General features: G+C 40.4%; 1 protein-coding gene across 4 annotated transcripts in view; it reads left to right on the top strand.

Annotated features, from left to right (window-relative positions):
* ADAMTSL1 (ADAMTS like 1) overlaps nt 1-24,247 on the top strand; it is a 1,019,582-nt gene that overhangs the window by 85,148 nt on the left and 910,187 nt on the right. Inside the window, exon 2 of one of the 4 annotated variants that reach the window (XM_067041439.1) lies at nt 2,754-2,850. The exons of the other annotated variants lie outside the window; for them this stretch is intronic. Coding sequence (XP_066897540.1) covers nt 2,773-2,850 — 78 coding nt within the window. The 5' untranslated portion in view covers nt 2,754-2,772. The remainder of the gene's footprint in view (nt 1-2,753; nt 2,851-24,247) is intronic. 4 annotated transcript variants of the gene reach the window in all.

The following is a 24,247-nucleotide window of genomic DNA, read 5'->3' as shown; positions in this document are numbered from 1 at the left end:
AGGGTTTCATGGTCACTCAACAAGTGAGTGGTAGGTATTTGGAGTATAAGTATAAGAAGCATAATGACAGAAATATAATGGAAGCCAAATGGTATTTAGTTTCCTTGGATCTTCAGTGTATCACGTCATCCTTAGAAATCCAGATCAAACCCCCTCTTGTACTGTCTCAGCTGCCATGCAGAATTCATTGCTTCCTGCTCTGTCCATCTTGTGACCTTAGGACTTTTTTGTATTATAGTTAGTTTTGCATAGTGCTGTCTTTTATGAGTCATAAAATCTGTCTCACAGACTTATTTGGAAGAGTGTATGAGATCATGCATATGTAGATTCCTAGTCCTTCTGTAAAGTACACACTACAGTAAAGTGCACCCCATATGTATATTAGTTGAATGCAGTGGTGAGGTGGTAAATGTTGAATAGCCATCTCTGAGGGAAAAATGTCACTAATTTGCAGCATATGCCAATTTCCATTGTGTAAACGCTCCCCTCATTTCAAACTACCCATGTGATATCATTGAGTGTAGACTTGGAAAGAGATGTGCCAGAAGGCTCCATTATCTAGATTTTCCACTGTACACATACGCTAGATGTAAATAACATTAAGAACATACAAATGCAGTTAGATAATTAGAAAGTGCTGTGTTTTGAGTACTTGTTACCGTTAATTTCCAAATAATTTATTTAATTGTCAGTTTATATAATTTAATTTTTAATCATGGCTATGTTTAATAATTGGCTCACAAAATTCTTGAGAATTTAACAATTGGCCCTTCTGGGCTGGTAGCAGCTCGTTCCAACACAGCACTGAATCATGAGCCTCTGAGGCAGGACTTTTTTGTGTTCGTCTTTGTGTTTTCATTGCTTAGCTGAACTCAGTTAAGCCTGGAACTCAGAAGATGTTTGGAATATCAATAAATGATGAATAAAAAATTGGACAAATGCAAATGTAAAACCAAGTTACTGCTGCATATTAAAAGGACCTTGGATATATCCCATAGCCTCTGTTGGCCTCAGTTCCTTCATCTATAAGGCAAGGGGCTTGGGCTGACCTAAGGCTCCCCCCATCTCTCACATTATACCGGTTTTAATGGCCAGAAGCAAAGTCTGTGATTATGTTAACTCTTTTCTTAGCTGTGTGCTTGTATTGCGATGACAACATTATAACTACCTCATTTAGGACTTAAGCACTAAGTGAATGGTAGATTCAGAACTTACTTTATCTTGAACAGCGATAAAGACTATGTAATTTGCTTTGGTTTACTCTTTGAATCATTAGAACATTTGTCTAGGTTTGCTATAAATAGGACACTGTCATGTGCTCCTATACACCTGGATTTAATGGAAAAAAACCCTATTTCTTTAAGTGATAGAAAAAAGAAATTAAAAACAGAGAAATTCCTCATTTTCAACTATTTAATAAAGCTTTAAATGCTAACTTTTTGGAGATGTGAGATTAAGATTAATCTTGCCAAGCATTTCCTTTGAGGGGGAGATCAGAATCAACACTAAAGATGAAGTCTTTAACATTAAGTCTTGCTCCTGAGACTCATCTGATCCTAGAACCCCTTTTCCCTGCAAATGGCAGTAAAACCTCAGGGGACACTGGTGTTCCATGGAACCCAGTTTGGAAAATGCCACTTTTGATGGTTTTCACTGATAACCAGCCATGAATTAGACCAGAAAAAAAATGGCTTTACTATTTGTTAATATATGTTAGATAATTTACAATTTTGAAGTTTCATGTTTTTAATTATTAAGTTAGAATTCTACCTTTTCAGGTGTCATACTACCAAATCCATTAACCTGATCTGTAGTAAAAAGCAAAACCAGATGGTGGATTAGTATAATCTCAGAGTAAATGTGGAAGGACTAAGACATTTTCCTCTTCCAGATTTCCTGAAGATATCTCCAGTATGATTTGCCACCTTGGTCACCGTATTTGTAAAATGAAGCTGGTGGATTAGATAGGCCTAAGAGTCTATGATTGATACCATTAGCCATTGCAACCACTGCATAGGGAGCTCTGGCATTGGGGAGGATTATGGTACTAAAGCCTTAAACACATTCACAGAAGTGAAGGGGGAACCAGAGAGGAGTTTGTTTAAGCTAAATGTTCTGATATTTGAATGTTGACACACTCAACTGTACTTAGGTCCAGGAGAATTAAAAAAAGTGTTTCCCCTGGGAGGATAGGCTTGATTTACATGGCACTTCTTTCATTAAATTCAGTGAAGCCTGCAAAAATTGCTAATGAAGGAAAATTATGAAGTATGCTGGCTCAGTTTATTTGCTCTTTCCATAATAATTTGGCCTCCAACCATCTTACACAGAATCTAAAGTAATCAGATTTCAAAGAAATAACCCCTCATTCTTTACCTTAAAATTCAAAGAAGGATATTTTGCTTTTATCAAAAAGATTAAGAAGATGCAGTAAAACTGGATTGGTAATTTCACTTCATTGTGAGATATTGAGGTTACATTAGACATGAGATTTTAACGTATTTTTAGAAGATTTTTAGGTGTCTCCATAGAGCTTTTCAACTTTTCTGAGGCAAGTTACTGCTGTCTCAACACTTTGAAAATAGGACTAGAAGAGATGTTTAACTAGTGGATGAAGTGGGTAAATAAGTCTTTGCTGTTCTGGAATTTGAGATTTTCATGTTGTCCCCTCGAGTCCATTCTGTACTTTGCAGTCAGAGTGATCAATATTAACATGCAAATCTGATCAAAACCCTCCTTATATCCCTTTAAAGGACTCCCAGTGCTCTCAGCATGAGACACAAACTCCTCAGCAAGGCCGGGGGGCCCTACATGATACAACTCTTATCTGTTACTCTCATCCTGAATAAGGTAGGACGCACTTCATTTTATTTACGCCTATTCCATGATGTCAGCAACCCCAGCTCTCAGATGCCTCAGGCACCAAGAACAACTCAGGTCAGCAGTGGGTATTCGCTCACAGTCATCTACTCAGGGACTCCAGCTACCTGGGCATCTTGAATGTTGCTGGTGGTTTTGCCAGAGGGAAAAAGGGCTCTGGCAGGTCCCACCTCAACAGTTAGGTGCTCTAGCCTGGAAGTGACAACTCGTGGCCACAACTAGCAGCATGGCCTCATCCAATGTCAAGAGAGCCAGGAGGACAAGACAACCCTCTGGTGTGTCCAGAGGGCGAGGGGGACTGGATATCGGTGAGCAGCACTAATGACTGTCCCAAGCTTCATGCCTCTTGCTGTTTACTCTCCCCTAGAGATCTCCAGTCCAGGGGCCATGAAAGCATCATTCATTTAGTCGCTCATGCCCTTAATCATGTCACCGGGTTCATTCCCTCAGCCAGTTCACCCTTGCAATCCCCTCATTCATTCCTCTCTCCATTCTTCCTCCTCTACTTTGCACTGATGCTCAGAATATTCTTCCTCCTCTTCCCTTCATCTACCTCTTCCCTCTTCCTTTACAATTCAGTGTTTCTACCACCACCTTCAGGAGGCTCTTTATCTGCACTCCACAAAGCTGGCTTATCAGTCCTTTGTCTGGTCTACCTAACATAAATCTTAACACACTGCATTGTGATCGCTTATTTACCCATCTCTGTCTTGGAGACTGTTGTACTCCGAGTACTTTGCATGATGCCTGGCAAAGAGTCAGTTGGTAAAAACTTTATTACCATTTTCTGTTTGAGTGAATTAGTTACAAGAGATTCTTTATAGCAAAGAACTTAGCGTCATGGTGTATACGAGAAATTCCTTCACTCTGGTTTTCAGACTATTGCTTTATTTAAACAAAATTATCCAACTCTAGGTCTGTTGATTTTATTTGATGAGAACAGTTCAGAAAATGAATTTTAGATTTCCAAGTGGCTGAGAATATAACTAGCCACTAAAGCTAGTAGCATCAGAAATGGGGTTGAACAGCAGTGTGTAAGATGAAGTTAAAGTTCAAAGCAAAATATTCTAACTTAATGGCCCTTACGAACATAAAGCAAATGGTCACCAAACAAATCTGCTTGTTCTTAGAATCCAGCCTTGCAGATAGAGGTGCTCAATACAAACATGTCAATTTTCTTTCAATACACTATTTTCCTTCATGGAACATTTAAAAAATAAATCAAGGAAGAGAAAATATAAACATTCCGTGTTCTTAACTTTAAAATCTTCAAAAGAAACTTCTAACCTATGCATCAGTTATATGGGAAATTTAAACTCAAAGTAAGAATAATTCTATTTCTCATTCCACAATTGATACTGTGTGTGGTTGAATTACCCTAGGGGGCAGTTTTGACCACCAGTCACTGTACACTAGCCTGTTTTTCAAATTCTGTCCCACAGTTTGCCAAGTTTCTCAGATGAAGCTCGGGCAGCTCTGAGAATTAACACAATCGTTAAGGCAGATACTTAAAGTATACATTAAGGATTAGCTCTGAGCCTTATGTAGAAAAATTGCCAGAAAACTAGAGGGATAACAGCATATAAGCAGAAAGAAAGTTTTCTGACTACACACACACACACACACACACACACACGCATGTATATAATTATTTATATATACATTATATGATATGCTTTAAAGTCTGGAGAGATTGTTACTAGAACATGAAATACCAGGGAAAATCATTTTATGGAAAAGGAACACACGCAAATAAAGGATTAAACAACCAGTAGTCTAATTCTATAAAATACTTTTGTCAGATTGTAAGGACCTGTACTGGTTTCCTTCAGAGCCCAAACTGGGAGAGATTAATAGTGAACTCAGTGAATAGGTTCTGAAGCCAAAACATAACATCTGCTGAGGGATAGCTGTCAATTTCATGAGACGCTGGGGAAGAGGAAACCTATGAGTATCTGCAGTGCTGCTTCTCTGCTTTCTCAACCCAGGAAACATGCACAGCCCCAACAGAGTGGGTGGAGGGCTAGTTTAGCCAAACGGGACTCCTAGACCTAGGTTTGTTCCATTTGCTCAGCATAATCCTAGACCTAAGGGTATTCTTTACATAATTATGAAATCCAAACACTGCTTTGCAATGTATCCAAGTCCTTTCAAGTTTATATGCTATACGTATAATGCGCAGTTAATTTTGCTTGTGAATTTTATGTGATCATTATATCTTCATATATAGTTACTTTGGTGTACCACATTTGTTTAGATTATTTTATAACTTCTAAAGGTAGTCAGATTATCAAAGACATGAAGCATGTGTGGAATGAAAACTATAAAAAATTTTAAGACAGTGTCAGGTATCTTATGAATGGTAAAAACGTGGATAAGAAGCATAATGAGAACAAATTATTCACAAAATGACATGAAAGTGCTAAAAAGTTCTCATGACTTTATAGATAGCCGAGAACTAATGTGTGATTTGGGGACAAAACAGATATAAGTCAGAAAAGATCTTTCGTAACTATGAGATTAAGTTGAAGGTAATTTGAGAGCTACTATTTATGAAAAATAATAGTTCAATTCTGTTTGAATTATTGTCATGATAATGATAATCATCTCAGTCAAATATTATCTATGCATTTTAACAGAAAAATGTTCAACAACTTAAATAAACTCTTACTGAGCCAGGGAGTGGAATCGGCACACAATGCTTATACCCGGTGGTCGGAATATTAACCGCCTGAAAGGGGTGGAGGAGGTCACTCTTGTGCCCATAAGAGAAGGACGATATATGGCAGGCAGCTGCCCCCCTCCCCCTTGTTGGAACTTCGATTCTCATAATTAGAGAAGGCAGGTCTATATGAGGTCACTGGCTCTGGAAATCTGCCTTCTCCCCTTCTTGACGCTTCTGCGAGATGCGTCTTGAGCCTGCCAGACTGAGTCCAGGACCTAATTGAAGCTATCAAATAGGGAGCAGAGATCTAAAATTCAGTGTTTTAGAGCTCAAAGGAGTGGTAAGGTCACTGAGCCTACCTCTTTCATTTTACAGATGGGAAACCTGAGGCCAAAAGGGATTCTGTGACTTGTCCAAGCTCACACAAGTGAGTAACACAAAGCCAACCTCTTGACTTTTAGCCCAGTGTATTTTCCATGACACAACACAACACATGAGTCATCGGGAAAATGGAGCCTAGGATTATGAGGGTGGGGCCAGCAGTTGAAGAGAGGGTTAGGTATGTAGCTTTGGCAGAGTGTTCCCTCTAAGACAAAGGGGCCATTCCTAAGAAGACATCCCCAGTGCGAGCACTGAGAAATCCAAAATACCCATTGAGGTCTTTAGCCGTCTGGGTAAGGAGGTTCCTTTCTAGAGAAAGAAACAGTTTGCCCTGGCGAGGGTCCAAACATTGCAGGTGTTCTCTGTGGGACCACAGTCACAAAATCTTTCCTTGGCTTGTTGGAGAGAACCCACCATGGAAGGGTCTCCCCAAGAACTCTGAGCTACAGGCCCTTGTGGCTGGTAAGGAGGGTGGTGCCTTCTAACAGATGGCTCCCATCTGACCACCAAGTCAGAACAGCTTTTATGAAGACTCTGCTGCTTTCCAGGGTTTCTGGCATGTGCATTCCAAACAGGATCAAGAACATCTGGAGAACTTGGAACCAGCAACATGCTTAGGGCATGGCCTCTAGGCAAACAATCAGCAAACTGAGTCACTGAAATCTCTCTTTTATGAAGCTTTAGATGTAGGTCTGGAAGCAGCACTGAGGCCAGCCCATGTCAGTGGAGTCTACTTTCCTTTGCCCATTTCCCTGGGTTGGGCTTGTCCTGGAGCCCAAGTCTCATATGTGAAGGTTGCTTTCAAACAGAGGAATTTAAAAGCATGAGGAAAGAGAATAGCCACGGCTTCCTGAGGGATGCTGAGACAGGTGGGCAAAGACCCAAACCTAGAGCCTTTGCAGATATCATTGGTGGGTATTAGGAGGGAAACTGTGGGGCGCGGGCTTCTCCCATGATATTGAGAGACGTCTGGAATATTTTGATCCTCTGTAGCATCTTCCACAGTTGATTGAATAAATATGAAGCAGGGGCTTCATTTTTCTTGCTCCACCTTGTGTTTTCTTTGCCTGGAAAGAAGGGAAGAAAGAACGACAGGACAGTTAGTGTGCGTAACATAAATTTTACTCTGAAATGGCATTTGTAGATAGGTACCTTTACAGTTAGGACTTGGATTCCAAGATAATTATCTTAGTCCAAGATAGCTCCTTCCCTCCCCTACCATTTCCTCACACAGCAGTGATCATTTCAGCACATATTACTCTGTGATGTTCTGTTTTCTTGTTTGTCTCACCCTTAGATTCTAAGTACCTTAAGGACTTTATTTCATGATCCATTCATCCTGTCCCCTTAGCACCTGCTGTTGTACATATTGAATGACCAGAAGTAATGATATTAACAAAGTAATAATTGCTAATGTGCAACATTTTATATGTAGCTTGCACAGCACTTTCACATATATTGTACCATTTCAAAGTTTCACTAAGCCCATAAAGTAAAGAAGGATGATTTCCTTTCAGGAAATTGAACCTCAGATGGAAGTACCTTCCCTTGGGCTCTCAACTAATGACTGATAGAACTTTGATTCCAGCCCAGGTCTTCTGACTCCAAATCAGATGCTTTTTTCAACAGTCCGAAGAATATCTAGATTTCAAAACTATGTGTTCATCAGAGCATAGGCTGACTAAGGTTGATAGTTTTATATGTATATGTCATGAGAGATGGAGGTATGTACAGTATTGAGTGTTTAAGTAGAATTTCAGAGCAATATAATTCTGTAGACTTTTAAATGAAGGAGCTTTATAAGAGTGAAGAGCCAATTCAAAAATCAACCAACCAACCAAACAAAATCAAAGGGACTCTAAAACCTTAAATGAGGACATTCTTGAGTAAAAAAAATGGTTTTTCGGTTCCTGCTTTTGGTGTCACAAGCAATTATGTCTTTAGTTATATGACTTAACTTTTATTTTCCCATCTGAAAAATGATGGAGTTGAACCAAATGGTGTCTCTTTCATTTCCTGTCTTAGTCCATTTAGGCTGCTATAACAAAAATACCATAGACTGGGTATTTATTTCACAGACTTTTCACATTTTTGGAATCTGTGAAGTCCAAGATCAAGGCCCCAGCAGATTTGGTGTCTGGTGAGGGCCCTGGTTCATACATGGCCACCTTCTCACTGAGTCATCACAGGGCAGAAGGGCTCAGAGAGCTCTCTGGGGTCTCTTTTATTTTTTTTTTAATTTTTTTTATTTTTTATTTTTTATTTTTTTGATATGTGGGCCTCTCACTGTTGTGGCCTCTCCCGTTGCGGGGCACAGGCTCCGGACGCGCAGGCTCAGCGGCCATGGCTCACGGGCCCAGCCGCTCCGCGGCATGTGGGATCTTCCCGGACCGGGGTCTCTTTTAGAAGGGCACTAATCCCATTCATGAGGGCTGCACCTTTATGGCCTAATCACCTCCTAAAGGCCTCACCTCCTAATACCATTATATAGGGGGTTCGGATTTCAACATATGAATTTTGGGGGTCATCAACATTCAGACCATAACACTTCCCCTGGCAAAATTCCCTACTTCTGTTATTCTAATTAAAAGAGTTGGAAGCATTTAATTATAGCTGTACAAAGCATAGTACTCATTTCTAGTGGAAGAACTTCTTTTATCTGCCACTTGAGCAGAGTTACTGAGATGCTGCTAGATAGGACTCAACAGATGAAGTTCTCCATATACAAAATGGTTAAAAATTAGAAGCCAATATTTGAAAGGTCACTTTTCATCAGTCTGTAACTATGGGAAAATAGAGAAACTGGGGGTGGGGGTGTATGTGTTCCTCAAGCATTTGAAACTCATACCCCTAGAAAGTTTTCTCATGCCACTGACCATTACCATCCGTCAAGGACATGGTAAAGCACAGTTGGTAAAACTGCACTGAAGATCGTATTCTGAAAATAAGGAGGTCCATTAAATACACTTTTGCACATCCTGTTTATGCTGTTGCCTCTCTGCAACCCCAGGACCTGTGGCTGCAGGGCTTTGTGCCACCACTTGACAGTGAGTTTAAGGATGCAACTTGTAAGCAGGACCAGTGCTCCGTTGGCAAGGTATGGTGCTAACAAATCACAGGCAGAACCTGAAATCCAAAGCCATGTGAAAATTTAGTACTGTTTCAATAACCTCACGGAATGGATTTATAGTCACATCAAAGCATGATTTGGGAATGGACGCCTTGGTTCTTTAGGAAATATAAGCAAACAGTGGTTCTTATTCAGTCACAGAATGTCCTAAAGGGGATCTATTTAAATCCTCTGGTGAGAGAATTCAGAACCTAGAATTATTCCAGCAATAAAATATTGAAACAGCCTGGTAAAAATGAATTCACTAAGGGCTTGTACCTTCAAAATCAACAATTTTTATGCAAGCTGGGTATGTGTGAAAGGCCCAGAAAATGCAGGCTGAGATCTTCACACAGCCATCTCTGCATGTAAAATCCTTTTCACTGCTGTTTCAAAGCAAACTTGTTAATGCTGGAGGATCATGTTGGATCAGTGGGAATTGCTTGCTGAGGAATAGCAGGGAGGCCAAGGCAGTGGAGGCTGTTGACAGCTTGGGTCTGAATCATGCAGAATGATGTTGGCTGATGCACCCCAATACATCAGAACCATTTTCTCTGTGTTTCAGAGTCACTTCTAGGAGTGTATGGAGCTTGTGGTAAAACAGTCATTCTGTAGGGCCTTCCCTTCTCTATTAATATTTTTAATGAATAAAACTCAAGTATGGTGAGCATCAAGAAAAACATGATAAAATTAGACTAGAGTGTAGACATCAGGAACAGCCTGTAAGTGGTAATGGAAACCGTATCAATAACAGAAGTCATATTCACTGAATCTTTACTGTGCTGCAGAGAGTATGCTGAAATATTAATTTTTAAAAAACATATTTATTTATTTGCCTGTGCCAGGTCTTAGTTGTGGAATGCAGGATCTTTAGTTGCAGCATGCAGGCTCTAGTTCACTGACCAGGTATCGAACTGCTGGACCACCAGGGAAGTCCCTGAAATGTTAATATAATCCTCACCACATCCCCATGGGACAGGTATGAATGTTCCCATTTTACAGATTTAAGGGGCTGAGATGGGGAGAAAAGAAGAAGCGTGCTCTAGGACACATGCCCATGAGCTGAGCAGTTAGGGTTGGAACCCAGATGTGTCTGTGTTCATATTCTCAATCTCTCTTTCTCTCTCTCCCCCCCTCCCTCTCTCTCTCCCTCCCTCTCTCTAACTTTGCCAGGAGGGATCTAACCAAAGGATGATAAACAGCCTATGAAAGTTCCTAGAGGGAAGTGGGGAATTTAGATGATGATGCTCTCATTTCATGTGCTGATAGAAATTGATTTAAATTTTCGCTTCCATTAATAACCTTCTTTTCCTCCTATTCCTACCACTGCCTTGGGGTCACCCAAACCTTGGAGAGTAACCATAGGGACATTTTGATGCTACAGCATATTTTGTTTAACACCATTTATTCCAAACTGCCTGTGGCTCGGAGGACTATGTCACTCCCTTGACATGCATCATTGCTGTGAGCCTCACTGTGACTTAACTAGATGGGTAGCTTTCCTATTTTACAGTTGATGAAATGGTCTCAGAAAGTGTAATATTCCTAATATCCTGTACTAATTAAGTTGTGGAGCAGGATAAGAACTGAGGGCTTCCTGACTCTGAGAACCTTCCCACAGGAGAGGACCAGTGCTTCTCATCCCAGGCTACTCGGTAGAAACACCTAGGACTTAAAAAAACAGAAATGCCTGTGTCCCTAGATCAGTCAAATCAGAATCTCGGGATGAGGGAGGACCTGGGCCTCAGTATTTTTCAAAAGTTCCTCAAGAGATTCTAATGATGGGCATGATTGAGAACTACCACCTCATGAACCACTGATTAAGGTATTTTGTGGAACATCATAATCTCACAGTCTCTTAAAGTATGGTGGCTAAGTGATTAGCTTTTTTTTTTTTTTTTTAAGCTACTATGACAGATCCAGTCCCCTCTGCATAGACTTATATGCCAGGTAAACAGGTAATCTACTAGATTCTTCAAGGATTTGAACAGGCAGGAATTTTCCTGGTATGAGGTAACATAAGAGGGAGTCAGAGGAGGTACAGTGAATGTCTGTCTATTCATTCTGATGGCTGCTTCATCTTTCTAGTAGAAATAGAAATGGAATTAGGAACCACTGAATTCAGGACTGTTATTCCTGTGAATACAACTGTACCCAGCTTCCAGCTAGGCTAACAGAGCCTTAGGTGGACTGGGAAGAAAGTTCTGGTCCTTGTTCTGACCTTTTGCATCAATGAGCCCCTACTATTGAAGTCAGTAGTCACAGGTAATTCTTATCATAGTTTCCTGTATAAATCTTCCGTCTGCAAGATGATGGTCTGCATGGTATGGTTTGGCATGTCATAAACTCTATTATATTCATGAGACTTATAGAATCACGGAACAAAGTGCCCTGTGAGTAAATAATTGTCCCCCCAAAACATTTGCAAGATACAGGACTGAAGAGAATCCGATGTGTGCAGTATTTTTTCTATTTCTTCCTTTCCACCCTTGACCCCTTTCCCAACTCTAAGCACATAGTAAATAATTAAGGAATGGAATAAAAATTCTGGGATAAAATTATTCTAGAAGTCAGAGACTCGTTTGTATTTTTAAAGCCTCCCTAAGATGGTTACCCCACATCCCATAAAGCTACCATGTAAAAAAAGGACCTAATGATCTGTGTTGGTAATTATGGTGTTAAAGTTAATTTCACATTGGTGGATGGCCAGGAGAATGTGATCTCTGAGTTTAAATTACCAGTATTCTATGTCAAGTTTAAAATCAGTATACTCAAACTGTGGAAGCTGGCTTTGTAGTAGAATCTGTGACTGAAATGATATTTTTTCTAGGAATCACATATGAATACATTGGAGGAGATAATAACCCTGCATATTTGCATACTAGTTGGATGGCAGATACCTAGCATGTATACTCTTATTCTACTCTCTCATGCCCTGTTCCTGGAAGACATTACTAATGGGTCATGGTACTTTATCTCCTCGTTTTCTGGTCAAGCACAGGCATGGACTCAGAAACCCTTCCAACACTGTGACCTATGTAGTGACTACCAATAGAACAGATTTGGCCCAAAAGATAAAACCTATTTTCCATCTCTATTATAGCAAGTTACAGTTTACAAATGATATTCAAGCCCAATACCTTGTTAATGTTGCTCTTTGCAAAGGTAAACCTCTACAAGATATAAGGTGGTAGTGATTGTTTAAAAGATGGCAGAGCTCCTTGTATTCATTTTGAATGAGTCTACATATCATTCTACCTATTTGAATGATAGGTTGAAAGTGCAAGTATTTTTTTTTTGAACATACCTCTGTGTTCTTAAATCCAGCAGAGGGAATATCCTGCTTTCCTAAACCCTGCTTTTAATAGCTACTCAGTTTCAGTGCTGCTAGTTTATTTTGTAATCCCCCTACATTGGAGGAGCCAGTTGGGAAGAATCACATTTAGGCCTTATAAGACTGACCATCTAGGAAATTAGAGCTCAATTCTCCCACAACTCATGGAGTCCTACCTGTGGTACCTCTTGTTCTTCTCTTGGATATGACACCAAAGCCACATACAAGCCTAATGAGGTGGGCTGCAAGCATTTTTTGTTGGAAGCCCTGTCTTTATTATTGACCATGAAATCATGATCAAATTTTGTCTTGAGTCTAATAGGTTGCATAACCCCACCCCCATCCCCATGGCTAGGTTTCAACTCAGGTAATTATATCCAGCTTCCCGAATTCCAACTTAGTTTATATTCTGTTTCTTTACTTGCCCCCATTAAAGCTGTATTGGCAAGGAACAATTGTGGCATTCCACAGGAACAGGCTGCCTTTTCCTGGCATGTAAAGTAATGTCCCTTTGATAAATGGCATCACACGTATCAGATCAGTGCACAAGTCATGGCGTTCTTTGTGATAAAAGGAATATCAATCTCTTTGCTGCCCTCAAAAATATGTCTTAGTATCAGGAATCAGCAAAATATGGCCCATGGGCTAAATACAGCCTGTGACCTTCTTTTTGTATAGCTCTTGAGCTAAGGATAGGTTTAGTATTTTTTAAAGCATTGTGAAAATACCTACACATGCAAAGAAGAATATGTAGCAGAGACTGTATGTAGTCTGCAAAGTCTAAAATGTTTACTAACTGGCCCTTTACAGAATAAGTTGGCTGAGTCCTGCTCAAGGTGATCATAATAATAATAGTAACAGTATGAATAAAAGCCCACTTACATAGCACTTGTTATATAATGTATTAAGCATTCTTCATGTTTTAACTCAGTTAATCTTCATAAAGACTCTGTGGGATAGTGTGATAGGCAGCCTTTAAGAATGTCCCCAATAATTTGGACTTGAGGACACAGTGGGGCCGGGGAGGGGAAGCTGGGATGAAGTGAGAGAGTGGCATGGACATATATGCACTACCAAATGTAAAATAGACAGCTAGTGGGAAGCAGCCGCATAGCACAGGGAGATCAGCTCGGTGCTCTGTGACCACCTAGAGGGGTGGGATAGGGAGGGTGGGAGGGACACACAAGAGCGAGGGGATATAGGGATATATGTATACATATAGCTGATTGACTTTGTTATACAGCAGAAAGTAACACAGCATTGTAAAGAAATTATACTCCAATGAAGATGTTAAAAAAAAATGTCCCCAATAATTCCTACATCCGGCCTCCATGCCCTTGTGTGATCCTTCCTCCTTAAGTATAGGCTGTATTTAGGGACTCCCTTCTAGTAAATAGTGATTTCCTTCTAATGGAATATGGCATGGATATAGACTATTTAGAATATGATGATATTACTGAGATTAGATTATAAAAGACTGTGATTTCTTCTTGGATTTTCTCTCAGGCTCTTGTGCCCTCCCTCCCTCCCAATCCTTTTCCTCATTCTCCTTCTGCCCTCCATTTATTTCCCCCTCTCTCTCTTCTCTTTATTTTCCCCCTCTCTCTTCCCTCTCCTCCCATCTCTCCTTCTCCTTCTGATTGATCCCTAGGGGAGAAGCCAGATGTCATGTAGAGATGCCCATGTAATAAGAAACTGAAGCCTGCCAGTTAACCCTCTGTGTGGACCAGAATACAGATCCCTCCCTCACCCCACTTGAACCTTCACATGAGACCAAGCCCCAGCCAACAACTTGACTGAGACCTTTTGAGACACCTTGAGACAGAGGAAGCTAACTAAGTTGCATTCAGATTCCTGACCCTCAGAAACTGAGATAACAAAGATTTGTTGTTTGAAGTCACTAAGTTTTGGAGTAAATTGTTAGGTATCAATTGTTAGGTATCAATTAAATGCAGATTGTGTTACCTGGAAGTGGGAGTATTGTCATAAGAAATACATAAAATATGGGAGTGGTTCTGGATCCAGGTAGTGGGCAGAAGCTAGGAAGGTTGTAAAATTTTTAGGAGAATGTTAATGAAAACTTAAAATACCTTGAATACATTGTTCATAGAATTTGAGACTTTGCAGACACTGTAGGTGAGAAATTGCAGGAAAGTGAAGAATCCTGGAGTAAGTGGCATCTTTATTATTTGGTGGCAGAAAGTTTAGTGACACTGTGGCCTGTGGTTGGGCAGAAAGTAGAAAATGAGGCTAAGGAACTGGCTGATTTACAAGCAAAATGTTGAAGATGCTGCCTCATTTCTTCTTCTTGATAACAGTAAACTAAGAGGAGAGAGATAAATTGAGGAATAAACAAAAAAGAACCAGGACTTGATGGTATGGGGAATTCTTATTCTTTGTAAATGGCACATGATGCTAAAATTAAGAAATGTTTTCTAAGCAAAGATCAAAAACAAGGCAGTGTCCAAAAAACATAAAGACAAAGCTGAGGAAGTGACCGTAAACCTTCTGTTAAGACCTCAGAAAGATAAAAAGTAGTGCCTCAGAATACTATTGAGCCACACAAAAGGCTCTTTGAAGAAATTAAGGGTATACCTCACACATCCTCTCAATTAAATCACAGGGCCTCTGGGAAGTTTAGGCTGTTATCTCTCAGCCATCTCCTTAACAGCCCAAGGTGGAAAAGGACTAATTTGGAAGAGATTTGTCGGTGTGACTTTTGCCTTATGGGGGGAACTCAAGTAGATTCACAGGAGACTTACTGGGGTCTCGTAACAGCTATATATGAAGAAACATGAAAGCTTGAACTGAGGTGAACAGAGGGCAGAATGAAGAAAGGCCTTTGGACCCTCAGAATTCTACTGGCAGGAAGCAGCCTGGGAGAGCTGTTCAGCTGCAAACATATGCTACCTTTCATTAATGAAAGGAAAGATGACTTAGAGTGTAGAGCCCGAAGCCCAAAGGGCAGAGCTGAGAGCCACGGAGAATTACTCTCAGGCCTTGAGACCTAGTCAGAGAGCTCTTGACATTTTTCTGGCTTGATTTCAGAATTCCTATGGGCCAGTGACTCCTCTGTACCTCCCGTTATCCCCCTTTGAACAGGAACATGTATGGTTATCCTACCCGTATCTCATCCACTGCATTTTGGGTGTATGTGGGGAAGAGAACTTTTCTCTTTAGTTTTGCAAGTCTAGGATCTACATTTGAAGAGATGCAGTCAGGAACTAAATCTGAGGAGAGTCATCTGCACCTGGATTTGATTTACGTAAAAAGATTCTGGCCTTGCGTTGATACCGTCATTGGATGAAACTTTTGGGGGCCGTGGAAGGGGGTGAGTGGATTTTCCATGCGCTAGGGGGTGAATCATTGGCGATCAGAGGGAGGACTGTGCTAGGCAGCTTCTAAGACAGTCCCCGTCTACTGGCCTTTATGCCCTTGAGTGTGAACAGGATTTAGTGACTTTTTTTTTTTTTTTTTTTGGTACGCGGGCCTCTCACTGTTGTGGCCTCTCCAGTTGCGGAGCACAGGCTCCGGACGCGCAGGCTCAGTGGCCGTGGCTCACGGGCCCAGCCGCTCCGCGGCATGTGGGATCCTCCCGGACCGGGGCACGAACCCGTGTTCCCTGCATCGGCAGGCGGACTCCCAACCACTGCGCCACCAGGGAAGCCCTAGTGACTCATTTTTAACAAATAGGATATTGCAGAAGTGACGGGGTGTCACTTCCAAGTTATAAAAAAAAAATTGTGACTTTTATCCTGGGTGCTCTCTTATTCTCTTTCGCATCTCTGGCTCTGGGCAAAGCCAGCTATTGTGAAGAAACTTTGTGTAGAAGGATTGAGCCCAGCCAACAGCCAGGTGAGTGAGTCAGGAAGCAGATATTCCTCTCCCCCCAGGCAAGCCTTCAGGTGTCCCCGGCTAACTGCTTGGTCTCTGCTGGGAGGTTAAGTTAATTGCAACTGGATAACAGAAAGAAGTTGTGAGGTAATAAATGTCTGTTGTTTTTAACTACTAAATTTTGGAATAATTTATCACATATCAATAAATCACGTATACAGATAGGTACCATTCTTCCCTACATTTTATAGAAGAAATTGAGGTCTAGAAACTTATCCGTTGCCATAGCATTCAGATTTGAACTCAGGCAATCTGGCTGCAGAGCCTGCACTTTGAATCACAAAGATCATAAGAGAGTGAAGTAAAGCAGATGAGAATGTACATTTGTTGAGTGAGTGACTAGGGCACATCAGCATTAAGAGTGCCTTTGCTGGTGTCTGTGAGGGTATGTGGTCAAACCACATGTATGGCTGTATTCACTGTGAACATCTTGGAAAGCAAGGATGTTGCCTTCTGGGACCTTACTTTATTGCCAGGTGGTGCTGGGCACAAGCATATATTTTTTAAATGGCCCCTTTCTTTCAAGCAATACTTTCTGGAAGTCCAGGCTAGCATTCTGCAACTGGGGAATTCCTGAAACAGTCTTTGGCCTCAAGCTCTCAAAATTTAGGGAGAATGTGGGAGTAAATAAGCTTAAAACAATGGGGTAAGTGCTATAGCTGAGTTCCCCCCTTTCTCAACGTTTATAACATTGTACACATTATGAGTAAGATGTGGATGTCAGACTCCTCATTTAAGTAACTTTTTGGCCCATGCAAAGGACAGTTTTTTCAAAGTCATGATTTGCTGGGAAAGTGAAGTTACATACATTAGTCACTTTTATATTTAAACTGATACCTTTAAAAGATTTTATTAATAGACTTTATTTCCTCGAGCAGTTCTAGATTCACAGCAAAACTGAGAGGAAGGTACAGACAGTTCCCTCAGATCCGCTGCCACGACACCCTCCTCAAACTCATAGCCTCCAACTAATACCTTTTAAAAGTGAGGTTGAATCACCAAGTTCTCACTAAGACATCTCCAATGGTACCATCACATGTAAGTAATTTAGTCAGTTCATCAGGTATTAACAGGCCAGGGACACGTATTTTCTTTGGTTCCAAGGCTACAATAATAAACTGCTAGGTGGTAACTTCAATTTGAAGAATTTAACAAACTTCACTATTTTTGCATATTCTGTGTCCTTTCTTTCTTTCTCTCTTTCTTTCTTTCCTTCCTCCCTCCCTACCCACCCCCCCTCTCTCTCTTTCTCCCTTCCTTCCTCTCTCTCCCTTTCGCCCTTCCTTCCTTCCTTCCATACAAAATGCCACCACCAGGAGACCAAGATTTTCTAGACACAGCTCAATAAATAGCTACACAGCTTAACTTCTCTTCTTCTAAAGGAGATGAGATGGGAGTGGCAGGTTCTTCGTATGTGCAGTAAGGGGATATATGACTTTCAGCTCTGGGAGGCTGGTCCTGTCAGACTTATGTGTTTTATTAAAGACATCTGTCGGTTGTCAGAGTGTTTTCCTGGGTTCCTTAGAGGAAGTGTTGTTTGACATTGAACGGACCTCTTGAAATGTATATCTACCCCATTGTTGCTTCTGAGCCATCATTTTGGTTTGCTTGTTGATCAGCTACTGGTGAAAGAGTAAAGCATCCGAGACTTTGAAACTTATTGGCACTGTCACTTTTACAATTTCAAAGCTATGATTATATCAAGGAGAAAGATCAGATGCTCTTGGAAGTATAATTTGAACTCTGCTTTTCTTCTCTGAATGCCTAGTGATCAGGTGATAGGTGCACTCAGAAGGGGGCCTAAACACTGGTAGGTGATGGTCCACATCACCTGCGAGCTTATTAAAAAATACAAATGCTCAGGCTCCATCCAGATGTAATGAGTCAGGATCTCTGGGGCTGGGCCCAGCAAGCTGTGCTTTGACCAGTGATTCCTACACACACGAGAGTTTGAGAAGCAAACTTGTAAACCTGGCCTATAGGTTTGATTAGCATCGTCACAGCTTTCTGAAAGCTGAAATATAGTTTTAGCTCTTCTGGCAAGAGTCACTTTGTTTACAGTAAATTTTTATCTAAACACCTCATTTTTAAAATCTGTGTAGTATTGATATTTGACATGTGATTTGCAAGAAATCATTTAAACAGGGGAAAACGCCTTAACAGAACAAGTGGATGCTCATATAACTCTCTTTTTCCCTGTGGACCCTCCTGTACCTTTTGTCTGTCTCAAGATTAATTTTTCTTTTCATTTGAAAAATGCCATTAACTTTACTAATTGTAATAGCTTCAGAATTTAAATTTCTGGTTAGAACTGAAATATCTCTCCTTAAATCCCTTCTTTACAAAACAAGTGATTGTCGTCATGGTTCCGTGGTGCAAGCATAAACTTCCAGTGCTGTTACAAAACAATTATTAGCAAGCTCTAATAACCATTTATTATATATAAAAAGTGATTTAGTTATATAACTTTTCAGATGACACTATTTAAAAGAAGATGGGTATCTCTTAACCTGTCTGGGGGTCTTCTTGTTAATTGTCAGTTGAACTGTGCCAGGAAATTATTCTGCCATTTATATACTATTTTAAGCTTATTACTGATGTGGAGCCTCATGTTAAGGCTGGAACATTCTTAATCTTTCCTGTCTCTTCAGAATGAGAAGATAATAAACATTTCTGACAAACTGCAATCAGGAACTGGCCTGGTAGTTAATGAACAGGTCAGAGGTGGCCACCAGGGATGTTTCTGAAGAATGTTCATAATGAATGATCATTGGCTTAGACCTCCAGCTCCATAAAAGTGGTGATAAAGGGCATGGGGGGCGTGGATTAAAGAGAGGAGGATTCTACATGGCCGCTAAGAGTCATAGTACTCAGTCTTCTCTCATTTTGTTCACATTAAGACTCCTTTAATATTTCAGGGAGTCTGGGTCTAAACCACCCATCCTGCACTGATCACCACCGTGGAGAGTTAGGTTTGGTTTAGCACCTTCTCTGCGGCCCTATAGGAAAGACCACCAGAAACTAGGAGGAAAGAATCTGAGGTTGAATTTGGATTTGGGCACTACCTCTGCCTCAGAGTGTCCTTAGGAAAGTCATAGCTATCTGAGCAGCTGGCCAGGAGGGAGGCAGCACTTAGGCCCAGGAAGAGGCAAGAGCTTTTGTCCTGGGTTTTCCTTCCTTTGGCAGTACTATCACTGAATACTGATGCTTTAACAGAGGAGGGTGCCACACACTGTCTTTACCCCTGCTGCCACAATATCCTCCCTCCTAGCCACCTAAAGGGGGCAGGGATCATAAATCCTGCAACAATTCTAGCCTCTTGTACCACTTCCTCCAGGTTGTAGCATACATGAAACGCAATGCTTTTGTTTTTGTTTTTTTTAGTTGAAGAAGAGTGTATGATGAAATTTGAATATTGTGCTAAATCTGATTTTTATGCGTGTAGTACAAGGCTTGTGAATTTCAAATATATTACATAGAAGCAATCTCCCTTTTACTAAGGGATACCATAAAGCAAAAGCAATTTTTAGAAAGCTAACAAGCTTTATAACTCAAATATACACAGAAGCATGATTTATATATCTATGCTAAATTATTTCCACTGTGAACATGAACTCGGAATGTCTCCTCTATAAATATTTACCCTGAAAATGTTTTTTGAGCACCTACAATTTGACCATTTTGGTTCTGGACTATGATGCATGATTTGGTGCCTGTCTTCTTAGGTAGGTGGAAATTGATCCCCCAGCTCATGGCCTCCCTCCCCAGCCTCGTCTCCCTGCCTCCCTGTTCCCCTTCTTTGGTCCTCTTTCTTTCCTGCTCCCTCTCCCTGCATCCTTAACATTTTTTCATGTGACTTAGTCATGCAGTGGTATGACTGGTTTGGAAGTCATTCTAAAGTGACTGCTTCCTGCAAGTTCTTCTTATATTTATGGATTTCTAGATCTCTGTGTCAGGATAATTTATGATGTGTATCTAAGTTTGCAATTTACCTAGGACAGTGGCTCTCAAATTCTGGGATGCATTAGAGTCACCTGCAGGGCTTGTCAAACCACAGATTGCTGGGTCCCACTTCCAGAATACCTGATTTAGTAGGTCTGGGGAGGGGCGCTAGGATTTCCACTTCTAATAACTTTCCAGTTGATGCTGTTCTTCCTGGGGACCACATTTTCTGAACCGCTGACTTAGGACATTGTTTTAGGGGCAGTTTGTTTGTTAATGTGTCCTTTATTGTGGAATAATTAGAGAAGAAAAACTTGTGGTAGGATATTTTTGAGGGATGAATGACCATCTGGGGTTAAGAACCTCATGATCGTCCACTTTCTCCAGACTGCCCTTAATCTCCAGGAAATGCCCTGAATCTGGCTCATTAACACTTAAATTTACATTCCTGTTGATGGAGACAGGGTGGCTGTTGGCTTTGGGATTTTATTTTCATTGGGTGGGAATGGACTAGTATTATGGCATATCATCTCCCCAGATTTCTCCTGCTGGGTGGATTGTGGCCATCTGTGCATAATATTCCAATTTAGGACACTTGTGTGTTTGTGTTTCTTTGTATAAAAATTCCAAATAACTGCTCCTATGTCTCTTCAAAGACTAGTTTAATTATTTGCAGTGAAAGCAAACAGGAAATTTGTTAAATGATCTGGACATTCAAATATGTCATAATGTACAGACTTCACAAGAAAGTAGTTTGGTAAAATTGAATTGTGAAAGAATCTGAACTTACTAAACTGTCATGTTCAGAAAGAAAAGTGAAAATATTTATTTTTTAAAATAATGAGATATTCAATTAAAATACTTTTTCTTTTGTAAGTATTTATTTAAAGGTCTCCCCTCCCTCCCTTTCTTCTTTCCTGTCTGCTTTAACTTATTATTTTGTGTCAGGTTAGATCTTAAATTGATCAAATACTTTAATATAGTTTATTGCTTAATTTTGTATTAGTACTAATGGATTGATAGTGTTCTTTGTCTCGATAATTATAAATGTTTTATAATTTCAGTGGTCATTACAGTAATTTTGTTAAAATGACAACAAAGGAAGAACAGCATTTTAAATTTGTATGACTATTATTATTTCCTTTTTCCTAACCCTACTAGCCTGTGGCACACAGATGCCTCCATTCTCCACTTGACCCCTCCATCAGTGACAATTACTATTACTTTTCAAAATTAGTGAATAATATTTTTCAAATTGAGTTAGCATATTCTTCTTATGAGCTAGGCCAGGGCTTGGTAGCAAGGTAGATCCATTCTTATGGTACTAGTTTAATGAAAAGAAATCACTTGCTAAAGTTTACTAAGTGCTGTAAATGTAATTTTGGCACATCGTTTCCCCTTCTTTCTAAAGCTCTTTCAGTTGTCCAAAGTCTGCTTCAAATGGAAATACTTATCTGTTAAAAAAAAAATGGGAAGTTTAAGGAAGGCCCCTCTATTTTGCCTGTTTCCTGGACACAGGGCTAGAAGTATGAGTCTCATTGTAGCCATTTACTGAAACAGAAATGGAAACAGCCTCTCAACATGGTGTCCAGGTTTTTTTTTGTTTTTTTTTTTAGTGCTACGCGGGCCTCTCACTGTTGTGGCCTCTCCCATTGTGGAGCACAGGCTCCGGACGCGCAGGCTCAGCGGCCATGGCTCACGGGCCCAGCCACTCCACAGCATGTGGGATCTTCCCAGACCAGGGCACGAACCCGTGTCCCCTGCATCGGCAGGCGGCTTCTCAACCACTGCGCCACCAGGGAAGCCCCTAATTGATTTTTTTTTTTTTGGTGGTGTCCAGTTTTGAACTTTGGGACAACCAAGTTTCATATTTAGTCCACAGTTAACTCTTACTCTCACCATCTGTTGACCTTAGTACCAACTTTGCCCTTTGTACTGTAATAAGCATCTCCCATTTGCACCTCTTGAGTACCCATTAGCCTAAGCTCCTGTAAGAGAGAGTAACTTTTACATATGTCTGTCCACCAGGTAATACAACATTGTAGGTGTTCAACACAATTTTATTGATTGTTTTTGTCTTTTCACTTTAACATAGATTATCCTAAAGCCCTTTTCTCTAACTCATGTTTTGCCTATGTTCTCACACCCTGTGTTTTCCTTCCCTCTTTTCCTCTCTCAGAGTAAGAGGACAGAAATCAAAGCTAACAGTTCTTGCTTAGAGAATTGGTCTCTCTCTAGTACTTCTATCCCTCTTGCTTCTTCAATTGCTTCCTTATTTGTCTCATTTTTTTCCTGTGAACATACTTTTCTCTTTCCCACCTTGTACCAACCATAGAAAGTTTTATTTGAACCCCTAATCCTTTGAGTTAACACTCTTGCTTTCTACACCTTTCACTATCAACCTTCTGGAGAAAATAACCTCCACTTTCTTATCACCTGTCCTTTCATTTTCTGGGCCTCTTGTTCCTCATCACCACTAAAACGACTCTCTTTAAAAAACAAACAAACAAACAAAAAACCCCCCAAAACCACTACTCTTTTTAAACATTACTCTTGACTTTCTGATTCCCACAGCAGACCCTCTTCATCTCCCCTCTTTCTTTCTTCAAACTCTCCTCTCCTGGCCACTTTGGCACCATGCCATCTTGAGTCTACTCTCTCCATTGATCATTCCCTCTCTGATTTCAATATCACCTCTTCTTTCTGTTATTTAAATGTGGATATGCTCCAGCCTTCTGTCTCCCATCCACTTCTGCTGTTTCTTTTTACTCTCTTTCTTTTGTTATTTCCTCTAGTTCCGTGATTCAACTGTCACTTTATACAAGTAACTCCCTACATCTTTATCTCAATCCCATAATTTTCTGCCATGTTCCTGTTCCATGTTTCTATGTGGCTCCTAGAAGTATTCATTTGGGTTTCTCCCCAGGATTTAAACTTCAGCATATATAAATGTAAACTCATAATTTTCTTTCCCTTCTGTCAAACTATTTTTCCTTTGACTTCTGTACATCTGTGAAGAAAACCATCATTCTTTGTGTGACCTTAGCTCAAAACTTCATACCACTTTTGGCCATTTTCTCTTCTCCATCCAAATCATCAAGTCCTGGTAGTCTTTCTTTGTCATTCACACCTTTATTTTCAGATATACTCCCTTCACCCTGGCTTAGTCCCTCCCTAACTTACACTTGAACTATTGCTACCAAGATTACGTAGGTGGTTTGGTTTCTGTTTTTCTCTATTTTCTACCCATTTGAGCCATCCTGAAGACATTTTGCCTTATATTTATAATACCACACAAAAGTTGTATCCTTTGAGGCTCTGCAAATCTCAGTCTCTCCTCATGTTCTAGCAAGTAAATTTTAAACTCCTTGGTGAGGTAGTCAGCATGTTCTAGTCTAAACTTGCCTGTTTTATGATATCTAGAACATATCCAGTATTCGAACTGTGTACCCTGTTCAGCCCGACTATATAGAATGTTTCTTACAGAAAATGACAACAATTAAAATTATTTTAATAATTAAAGCCATCAACATTTTTTCAAAGACTATATTGTGCTTAAATTAGTGCGTTACTGAACAAAGGACTGTACAAAAAAGAGGACTTTAAGATTCCCATAGCTGTTCCTCTGCTTCCAAGATTCTCTGCTTAGACAAGGAGAGGAAAAATGATATGCTTCAGTTGAGCTGGGCCTATGCTCTCCTATTGGCAGTCAAGTGGAGTAGAAGAGAAGCCAGATTGTGTCCCTGTCCTGTAGGGATTGCAATAGTGGGGAGGGAATGCAGTAGCAATAAATTATTCCAGAGAAAGCAGTCCAGTTACTCTGTCTGGAATATGCGGTGAGGTGTATGGTTTACTCCCTCACCACCCTGTCAGGTCTGATCAAATGGCCGCTTTCCCAAGGAGGCCTGCCTGGGTCATCTTATTTAAGGTTGCAACCTCTTTCCCTTGGACACTCCTACTCCCCTTTACCCTGCTCTGTTTTTCCCCCATAGTATTCCCCACCTTCTAATATTCCTTTTAGTTTTACCTGTTTTCTATATTC

Source organism: Kogia breviceps, chromosome 8 (genome assembly GCF_026419965.1).
Source record: "Kogia breviceps isolate mKogBre1 chromosome 8, mKogBre1 haplotype 1, whole genome shotgun sequence".
In the NCBI taxonomy this organism is placed as follows: domain Eukaryota; kingdom Metazoa; phylum Chordata; class Mammalia; order Artiodactyla; family Physeteridae; genus Kogia; species Kogia breviceps.
The sequence above is the reverse complement of the archived record's forward strand: the minus strand, read 5'-3'. Positions and strand labels throughout refer to the sequence as shown.